Below are 10598 nucleotides of genomic sequence, written 5' to 3' on the forward strand. Positions count from 1 at the left end.
AGTCCCACGCCTAACCGACTGAGCCACCCAGGCGCCCCTCCATGTGTTCTTTTGTATATATTATATGTTATATATAATTAGTTACAAAATATATAATTTAAGTCATATAAATAATTCAAATAAAAACTTTGAATCTCTCAAGATCTTAACTCCTGAGCGTGCCTCCCCAGGCCCTCCTAATCTGGCATCAACGCGTTTGTCGCTCCTCGGTCGGCTCCGTCTGGCTTCTGCAGCCACGTCGGACCGCGCCTCCGGCCTCCGTGCCTACTGTTCTGCGTTGCCTTCCACCCCCGGGATGACCTCGGCCGCCGCCTTTCCTGGGCCTCTAAGCGCCCCCCTGAGCGCCCTCTCCGTTCCCTCGGCCGTGCGCACGGCGCCCGCGCGCCCCCGCCGTTTGCTGCGCGCCCCGGGTTCCCCGCCTGGCGCCCCTCCGGCCTCGGCAGGGCCTCACCGCGCTGCGCCAGCGTCCTCCACCCCCGCCCTCGGCTCCTCCCGCAGCAGCAGCGGGATGGGCCTGAGCCCGGCCGCCCACGAAGACAGCAGGCGCCGCCTCTCTCGCTTCCCCCGGCCGCGCCCCAAACCCGCCCCGCGAGCCGCAGGTACGCGGCCTGGGGACCGGCCACCAGCCCCCGGCGGGTCAGCTGTGCCCCGTTGGCCCGGCCGCACGAACCGGGCTCCTCTCCAGCGAGCACGGAGGCCCTACTAGGGGGCCTCTCAGGTCCCAGCGGGCCGTCGGACCCCCAGAAAAGGCACCAGAGATCCCTTCAAGGCTCCTCGTAGCTCTGTGTTGGTCGTGCAAAATGCCCGTTAACCGGAATGAGCGCATACTTGGGAATGATCTTTTGTTGGTAATTCAATCAAAGCGAGCCAGGCGTCCAGTGCGCCTCTCGGGTATCTCTACCCTCCGACCCTCTTTCGGGTGGAAATGGAAGCGGAGGTGGCAGCTCCCCAACAGAGTTGACAATGGCTCTAGGACTCTAGGGCCTCAGAAGCTTCTGTTGTCAGGTTTAGCCTCCGGATTTCTGGGATCTCACTTCATCCTCTCGATTTTATCCCTGGGAGTTCCCGAGTCTCTCCTTCCCAGGGGAACTGAGACCTCTCCAGCATCTAGTCCCACAATCCCCTTCATTTACCCAAAAACTGATTGAGGGCCGACCAGGCGAGGCACGGTTCTCGACTGGAGCTCTGAGCCCACCTTCACATAGATGTCAAGGTGTTTGCTCCAACTCTCCCTTCACAGATTTCATTCCCTGTAGGAGGCAGTTGTGGTTTAAATAGCATCCTCCTCCCCACCCCCCACTAGAAGAATCATCTCAAGCGTTGTTCCAGCTCTCTCCCAAGGAGCGGCCGCAGGGAACTTCAGAGCTGAGCAGAAGCGTCCAGGAGCGGTAAGAGTCTCTGTATGGAAGGACTGGGTCTTAGGGTGGGGAAGCCTTTGAAGAACCGATTTTGATGGCAGTTCTGTAAAGCAAATCCAGAGGTGGTTTCCATAGGAACCAGCTTACACCCCCACCCCCCACCCCCAACCAGTGAAGGGAAGGCTGGTGTGCTGCGGATAATAGATTACCACCAGGCCTGGGGACCACTGACCAGACCTGCCCGGCAGCAGTTTCTAGCCACAAGAACCTCCAGAACCCTAAGAACTGGCGCTTACCACATGGCCACTTGGTCTCACTAATGAATGATGTGATCTTGCAAATTTCCTCAATTCACTTTCATTAAAAACACAGTTTGCTTCTTTTTAAAATTGTGAGGGTCTGAACGTTCCCCAAAGTGCTATACTCCACCCCCATACACTATACTTTGGAGAAGAGGTAAAGCATGGAGGAAAGGCAAAGAAAATGCCATTTTTCGGTTGGTAACGTACCAGGTGTGTATGTATGCTCGCTCCTTTAACCCTCCTGACAACTCTGCGAGACAAATACTCTCATCTCTATTTTATAGATAATCAAACTGATGTTCAAACACATTCATTTACTAGCTCAAGGTTGGACAGCAAGGATCAGAGCTAGGGTTGAAACCCAGGTCTTTTTTTTTTTAAGATTTTATTTATTTTTTTAAGTAATCTCCACATCCAACGTGAGGCTTGCAGTCATAACCCCGAGATCAAGAGTCTCACACTCCACCACTCTACTGACTGAGCCAGCCAGGCGCCCCAAACCCAGGCATTTTGACCCCAATATATTTCACTATATTATCCCAAAGCATAGTCCTGCCTTTGGTTTCAGCCCTCTCTTAACAACGTTTTGGTTCAAGGGACAAAATATATTGATTTCTTTCATGATACTTGCAGTTACAGTATTGAGGCTTAATGAGATTTCTCAGAAATATGGAGCTAGTTGTTGGAAGAAACAGCTCAAGAGTTCAAGGGGCTTGCCTCTCCCAGCAGGATGGGCAGAGAGAGGGAGGGAGTAGAGGCCTGTTGCATTTCATTAGAAGCCATTATGTACTGTTACCATTTTTTAAAAAGTTATGTGGAAGTGTCATTTTGATAAACATGTAAGAAAGATGATCAGCAATAAAAAAAAAAAGAAATCCTGAAAGCTACTCATTGCTATCATTAGCAGTTTAACAGTCATCTGAAAAGCAGTAAACGGCAATTATTTTGCATGGCAGCTAACGGCATGATCATGGAAACAAGCTTTGGGGAGGATGTTTCCTAGGGTCTCAAAATCGAAAGAGATCTGAAAATCACAAATCTGAAGTAATACAGAATTTCCAATAGTTGTGGAATAGTGTTATTTGTTAACTCTATGTTCACAAAATTCATTTAGGGAGAAGCCCTTAGTTAACTTGGAGACTACAGCCCACCAGAAAAGAGCAGAGTCGAGTTCAACCCCAAAGCCGGAGAGTGCAGGGAAATTAACAAAGCAAGTCGCTGAGGTGGGTATCACGAGTTCTTAGCGCATATCTTTACTGCGCCTGCGACTTTTCTACAGACTGTGTTTTACTTTGTTAAGACTGTGTGGCAGGTTGAAGTGCATCCTGATTTGGGATGTTGTGCCTTAAAAAAAATTTTAAAACAGCTTTGTTGAACTCTACTGAGCTTTACTGAGGTATAACTACATAGCTGTAACTGACATACGATAAAGTGCGCATATTTAGAATATACAGTTGGATATGTTTGGTGCGCTGTGTGTGCATCCACAAAACTGTCACCACAATCAAGATAATGAACATCTCCGTAACTCCCAAAACATTGTTTCCCTTTGTAAATCCCACCTCTCCTCACCCCCATCCCCAGGAAGCATGTGATTCTTGTCACTATACGTTCATTTGCATTTTCTAGAGATTTATGTCAATGGAATCATATTGTATGTGCTCTTTTTGTCTGTCTCCTTTCACATAATTTCATGTAATTATTTAAAGTTATATCAATATTGTTGCATGTGACTAATAGTTCATTCCTTTTTATTACTGGGTAGTATTCCATTGTATGGATACACCACTGTTATCCATTCACCTGTTGATGGGCATTTGGGCTGTTCCCGGTTTTTGGCTATTACAAATAAAACTGCTGTGAACATTTGTGTGCAAGTCTTTGTGTGGACATATGCTGTCTTTTCTCTTGGGTGAATACCTAAGAATGAAATGGCTGGATCATATGGTAGATGTATTTTTTTTTTTTAAGATTTTATTTATTTATTTGAGGGGTGGGAGGGGCCGAGGGAGAGAGAGAATCTCAAGCAGTCTCCCCTGTTGAGCACAGAGCCCAGAGCACAGAGCTCAGTCTCAGGACCCTGAGATCATGACCTGAACCAAAGGCAGATGCTTAACTGACTGAGCCACCCAGGCGCCCCCATATGGTAGTTGTATTTTTAACCCCGCCTCTCCTCACCCCCATCCCCAGGCAGCACCTGATCTGTTTCTTGTCACTGTACGTTAATTTGCATTTCATAAAACTCTTACATAGTTAAAAGAGTTACATAAAACATAAAGATATGTTTTCCAAACTGGTTGTGCCATTTTACATTCCCGATGGCGGTGTGTGAAAGTTCCAGTTTCTCCACATCGTCATCAGCATTTGGTATGGTTAGTCTCTTAAATTGTAGCTATCCTCATAGGTCTGTAGGGATCTCATTGTGGTTTTAATTTGCATTTCCCTAATGACTAACGATGCTGAACATCTTCCATATATATCTTCCTTGGTGAAGTGTCCAAATCTTTTTGCCCATTTTTCCCCTTGGTTTCTTCAGAAATTCTGTGTGCAAGCCCTTCGTCAGATATATGCTTTGCAGTATCATCTCTCAGTCTGTGGCTTGTGTTTTCATTCTCTTAACAACATCTTTTGAAGAACAAAATTTTTAAATTTTGAGGAAGTCCAATGGATGGTGGTGATGGTTAAACAAATTTTGTAAATTGTATCTCAGAAAAGAAACAGGTGAAAAGCCCCCTTTTACTTCTGTGAATTTTATTTTATTTTATTTTATTATGTTATGTTAATCATCATACATTACATCATTAGTTTTTGATGTAGTGTTCCATGATTCATTGTTTGCGTATAACAGCCAGTGCTCCATGCAGAACGTGCCCTCTTTAATACCCATCACCAGGCTAACCCTTCCCCCCAACCCCCTCCCCTCTAGAACCCTCAGTTGTTTCTCAGAGTCCATAGTCTCTCATAGTTCTTCTGTGAATTTTTGCCAGGCAAATGGCTGTCCTCCGCTAGGGAAATAGAGCTGGGAACTGAGAGGTGAGATGCAGCCTTGAGGAAATTAGACTAAAACTGGCAAATTGTTGCGTAAGTGACAAAGCCGTGGCAAAGCTGATGGGTGAGTGGGGCGGTGTGACCGACTCCATGGCTCCCTCGGTCTCCCCAGGCTCTGATTGCCCAGCTCTAGGTTTTCTTTTCTTTCTTTGTTTTTTATTGTGGTGAGAGCACTTAATATGAGAACTACCCTCTTAATAAATGTTTAAGTTCTTGTGCACATACCCACATACATACACCCACACAGTCTCTTCCCCAGGCCTCTTTGAAGAGATAGAGGATCAGCATCCTGGGTCCAATCAAGAGATACAAACTACCCAGTAGATTAAACAGGGGGAAGTTTACTATAAAGAATTGTTAAACTATGTAAGAGTAACTATAAGAAATGAAGAACCTCAATATGGCCTCCCAGGGCTGAGGGAGAATACTCAGGGAAGGACAGACTTGGAAGGGGTTCAGACCTCGTTAGAGAGGAGAGCAGAGAAGTTTGGTTTGGCCAGGCTGGGGTGGGACTGTAACTCCTGGCAAGTACAACTTTTTGGAGTGTAGGGGGCGGGGGGGCTGGCTGTCAGCAGGTGGTTTGAGCATGCAAAGGAGGGGGGCACCCTCTGGACCACAGGTGGTTCATGTGGGAGACGTGCAGAGGGAATCGAGACATCAGCAGGTACAGGCGATGTTTGGGCACTGATTTCTCTGCCAAAGGGCTCAGAAAGGTTATTGTCGGAGGGTTCTGGCTCAGCCAGAGCTCCACCAGAAGTCCTCACACCCGCACTAGACCCGCCCCACCCCCTGCCCCAAGCCAGAAACTGCAGGAGAACCCTTTCCTCTCGCAATGCTTAACAACGTGCTCATTTTCAAGGAGAAAAGCTTAAGAGTTCCCGCACGTATCACAGAGCTTATCTGTGATAAGCATTTGGCGCCCAGTGGCAATACATTGATAGCTAGTTCAGTTAGCCTCTGTGGCTTTAATAACTTGATTGACAGCAGGAGTGGGGGCGGGTCCTTTGGTCTTGTATGGGCAGGGAGCTTCTGGCAGCCTGGATTTCTACAGAGTGATGAAACCCAGTGTCTTTAGGCTGAGCTGTAGCTAATCCCCCCCAAACAGTGTCTCCGGAGTTCCTTGGACACGTGCCATTTCTTTATTTTTTCTTATTTCTCCCATCACAGGGCAAACCAAGACCCAGACCCGGAGACCTGATTGAGATTTTTCGAATCGGCTATGAGCACTGGGCCATCTATGTGGAAGATGACTGCGTGGTGCATCTGGCTGCCCCGAGTAAGGGTGGATACTCCTTGACATATCGATATTGATACTGAAGCTAGCAGAGTAAGAAGAAGTGCATTTAGTTATTGTGTTCCTCGGCTGCTGCCCTTCATTAGCAATAAAACACTTGACACATTCCTGGCCCTTAGTGGACTAGGTGATGGAGCTTGATCTCTGTCTACCAAACACCACCGAGTGTCCAGCCCTAAGGGGAGATGAAATGCACAAGGGGGCCCCCATGTTCGCTGAGCCTCGGTTTCCTTCCTCATATTTCTGAGGCTTCCCCAGGAGGAGTGCAGATGCCTGCATGTTCTGATGGCACCCAGATGCTGCTTCCGGCTTCCTGATGGCTTGGGCACATCCACCCTGGCTCGTCTCCTTGCTCTTTCTGCCTGTCCCAGGCTGCTCTCGCCTCAGTGTGGACACACAGCCTTCCTTTCGTGGCTCAAGTTTGCCTAACACAAGGCGGAGATTCAACTGGTGACTAATTAAAATTCAGTGGAGGTTTGATGGCAGGACGTGGTGATGGTAGAAGATAGAATGGGAGACACACTCAGTCACGGTGGTCCCCTCCGGCGAAGGGACCCGGAGGTGCTGGGAGAAGGGGAGGCTGGGGGACACCACTGCTTATGCTCTGATGCCTTTTGAATTTTGTATCCTGTGTGAGTACTGCCCACTCAGGATGAAACTGCAGAAGGGCACTGGGACCAAAGGCCTGTGGCCACACCGTGCTCATGGCCCTCACCCCCACCCCCTCCATCCTTGTCCTTGGGCCCCGCCTCTCACCTGCAGCGGAGCCCGTCTCCCTGCCCCGCCTACACGCAGAGAAGGTAAAAAGCGCTCCACATCACCTCCACATCCCCTTTCCAGACTAAGTCCAGGAGCCTCCCTCTTGTATAACCAAAGAGGTCTCTAACTGATATGTCCCCACCTTCCCCAACAGATCTTCCTCTAAAAACAAATTCTGTTCCTGAAAGCTGACTGACCCTCTCCCAGCTTTCGTAACATCAGGAGATATTCTTCAAATACGTATGAAGAGGACAAGGGGCACTTCTTGTTCTCGGTCAACTTTCGGAGGGGCAAGGGCACACACATTTGCCTATCCTTATGGTCGGAGCAGAAAAATGGTCTTGGTTTTAAATTACCACCGGACCGCCCTGGCTTTGGGCAGGTTCTTGACCCTCTCTGAGCAGCTGTCTCCTCTAGGGACTGAATATGATAATATAGCGCCTTTTAAATGGTTCCTTTTTCAAATCTATGGAACCCTGTTTTCAAATTTCAAATATTTGAGTGGAGAGAAAGGCAGAGTGGCTCTGGGCGGAAGCTGGGTGGGTAGCACCCAGAGCCCAGTCTGCTTGGCCTCCCCTGCGCCCTGCTGAGGCTGCAGAGGGAGGCAGGTCATGGAGCCCCACGCCAGCCCCACAGCCAGGAGCGGACGCTCACACCTAAGGGTGCTTAGTGCACGTTTGTGAAGATTACTGAAGTCTGGTTAGGAAAGCAAGACTCAAATCCTAGGACTTGGTCAGGTCAGTACAGTACAGAATGAAGTCTGGGTCTGCGCTGTAAAGCAGCTCTAGAGTTTTATGAGAAAGAGACTGCTGACAGTGGGGAATGCGGTGCAGGGCAGAAGTCTTCCTGGGAAGGTTGGTCCCAGGCAGCCACACTCACTTGGGTGGCTCGGATAGTTAAAGCATCTGCCTTCAGCTTGGGTCATGATCTCAGGGTCCTGGGATCAAGCCCCGCATTGAGCTCCCTGTGCTCAGCGGGGAGTCTGCTCCCTCTCTCTCTGCCCCTCCTCCCTGCTTGTGTTCTCTTTCTCTCTCTCTCAAATAAAAAAATAAAATCTTAAAAAGAAAAAAAAGAAAGAAAGTGAAAAGACAAGTCGCAGAATGCACAAAGTATTTGCGAACATATATCTGACACAGTTCTACTACCCAGAATATGTAAAGAATTCTTACAATTCAATAATATAGAGACAAATAACCCAATTTTTAAAATGGGCAAAGGATTTGAATAGACTTTTCTCCGTGGCCAATAAGTGCATGAAAAGATGCTCAACATCATCTGTCATTTAAAAAAAAAGAAAAGAAAAGAAAAAGGGCTGATAGGCAGGCTGATATCCAGGCGACAGGCGTCTCACTGGGGGGCAGCTCATTTCATCCAACTCCTGGTCCTCGGCCATGCCTTTGACAGATACCAAAGCCAAGATCTTAGAGGGAAGCACCTTGACCCACAGCTTAGACTGAGCCAGTGCTCTGCCCCTTGCTGTCCCTCGCAGCTTTCCAGCTTCTGTTCATCTTGGTCTCTAGGTGAGGAATTTGAAGCGGGCAGCATCACTTCCGTCTTCAGCAACCGCGCAGTCGTGAAATACAGCTGCCTGGAGGACGTGCTGCATGGCTGCTCCTGGAAGATCAACAACAAGCTGGACGGGACGTACCTGCCCCTGCCCGTGGACCAGATCATCCAGCGTACAAAAAAGATGATCAACAAGATAGTGCAGTACAGCCTGATCGAAAGGAACTGTGAGCACTTTGTCAATGACCTCAGATACGGTGTGCCCCGGAGCCAGCAGGTATGAGGCCTTTTGCTCGGACGGCGGCTTCTTGCTGGGGCTTGTCATCTCATCAGTGATCAGAACGGTGGTCGGTGGTTTCGTGCTCTTTGTTGTACTGGTGGGCTTCTACTTCTCAGGACTTTCCGGTTCAGGAGGTGGTTTCCCCTCTGTTAACCCATGGAGGAGTGCAAAGGCTGGGGGGTCTCCTTGGCCAGGCCATTTTATTTCTGAGACTGTTTGTTCTTTTACAAAACGGGGATGAAGTGAGGTTTTCAGCTACATCTGGCCCACAGACATGTTTTGCTTGGATGAGTAGTGGTTCGTTTTTTCTTTTTTTAATTTGTATTATTTGCCAACATTTAAAACCATAGAAGTTTTATATAAAAAGATCTGGAATCACAGCCTTTCTAGGACAACTAATTGATCAGACCATCAGGCCCGTGTTCCTGCTTGCTGACACCCTGTAGGGCCAAGTAGTGGCTGCCTCTTTAGATGGGACTTGTGGGGGTCGACGTGCCACCTACCAGCTTTGCCCACCTTACCTGCCTGGCCCGTGCGTGTTGCCTTTGGGTTTGTGACCCCCCCCACCACCACCACCACACAGGGCGGGGATAAATCCAGTGAAGCACAGTCCATGTGTTCAAGAGCTTTGAAAAATAGCTCGAAATATGTGACAAATTGAGCAGCCCTCATTCCTATTTGATCCTTACTAAAACCCCATGAGAGGAGCAGAGGATGTATTTATTATCCCCTTTTTAATAGACTGAGAAATGAAGAATTAAAGGAGGAACATAATTTTTCTGCTTTTTTTCTGTGGTTCTTAGGTTCCCTCAGGGTACTGGGCTCAAATCCCATTGCTGGTCTCTCTACTAGTGCTGAGTGAGCATGAGCAGGTCACCCACGCCCTGTGCCCCTCCACTTTCTGGACCTTCCTCCTTTGTATTCTATCCTCTCCCAGCCTGTACTCCATTCTCTGGAGGCCTCACTCCAGTGCGGGGGTGGGTGGGGGGCTTGGGGGCTCCAGTGTAAGGGATCTCCCATCCCAAGAGCATTTGTGCAGGACAAGAAGACCCCAGGGACCAAATGGATGATAAGGGGCCTTCTATGGAGTGTGGGCCACGCTCAGACACTAGCTCCCACCATGGCTTTGTCCAAGTGAGTTCCCCTCCCTGGTTCTCAGGCTCCCTGATTGCAGGATGAGGGCCTCGGTGGCTGAGCCGCTCCGAGATCCTTTGCCTCTGAGCCCTACCCTCGAGGCTGACCCTGGACTGAATGGCTCTGAGGGAAGAAGGCCAGGAGCCGTGGATGCCCCCGGCGGGGACAGGGAGTGTGTCTGCCTCTGATGTTCATCTCGGGCCATCCTGAATTCTCTAGGTCTCTTGCAACCCTAGGATCTTTGGAAATAGAGGCTAGCACAGGTGGCTTCCTCCTCCAGGCAGGCCGGGTGCTGAAGGGGAGTGGGGCGGTGAGGGCAGGGCAGGGCACAAGCCTGGGATGGCCCCTGAGTGTCCTGTCAACCGGTCTGCTTTGCAGGTAGAGCACGCCCTGATAAAAGGGGCAAAGGCTGCGGGAGCGGTTATCTCAGCGGTTGTGGAGAGCATAAGGCCCAAGCCCGTAACTGCCTGAAGGCGCTCGGGACTCCAAGCAGAGGAAGTGCTGCTGCCATCCGCAAGGACACGTGCCTCCTTGCCTCCCCTTGCCTTCTCTCTCCGTAACCCCACTCGAGAAAACTGTGTGCTTCTGGAAGAATCTAGAATGTATCCAATTACCCCTCCAGAAATACATCCAATATATGTGATCCTAGATCCGCGGACTCGCGGGGTGAGAAGAACCTAATATTTATTATTATGCATCCGTTAGGCGCCGGGCACCGTGCTGGGCGTTTCATAGGCTTGTCTCATCTCCCTCCCTGCGGGAAGGGCCCTGCTTGTTTCTCAGGCTGACTCGGGTCTGCGATGTTTGGATACCACCTACACCAGCCGGGAAACCCCTGCTTGAACATTCCCAGTAACTGGGAGCTCTTTTTCAGAAGTTCTTGTTCTTGAACTAGAAAGTCTCCAGCTTTTTGCATT

General features: G+C 49.3%; 1 protein-coding gene across 1 annotated transcript; it reads left to right on the top strand.

Annotated features, from left to right (window-relative positions):
* Positions 1–816: 816 nt before the first annotated feature.
* PLAAT5 (phospholipase A and acyltransferase 5) lies at positions 817–10385 on the top strand. Its single transcript, XM_081798650.1, has 5 exons — positions 817–848; positions 2775–2883; positions 5876–5984; positions 8282–8544; positions 10060–10385. Exons 1-5 carry the CDS (start codon positions 817–819, stop codon positions 10150–10152), a joined length of 606 nt encoding a protein of 201 aa, XP_081654776.1. The 3' UTR covers positions 10153–10385.
* The last annotated feature ends 213 nt before the right edge of the window (positions 10386–10598 follow it).

The sequence above is a fragment of the Leptonychotes weddellii genome, chromosome 11 (genome assembly GCF_054177405.1).
Source record: "Leptonychotes weddellii isolate Sample4059 chromosome 11, ASM5417740v2, whole genome shotgun sequence".
NCBI lineage: Eukaryota > Metazoa > Chordata > Mammalia > Carnivora > Phocidae > Leptonychotes > Leptonychotes weddellii.

What these genes read in the sequence shown, in the direction of transcription:
- PLAAT5 (XM_081798650.1), top strand. Translation starts at nt 817, where the DNA reads ATGAGCGCATACTTGGGAATGATCTTTTGTTG. An exon ending in TTGGGAATGATCTTTTGTTG is followed by an intron (nt 849 to 2,774) that starts GTAATTCAATCA and finishes AAATTCATTTAG; the next exon opens with GGAGAAGCCCTTAGTTAACT. An exon ending in GGTGCATCTGGCTGCCCCGA is followed by an intron (nt 5,985 to 8,281) that starts GTAAGGGTGGAT and finishes CTTGGTCTCTAG; the next exon opens with GTGAGGAATTTGAAGCGGGC.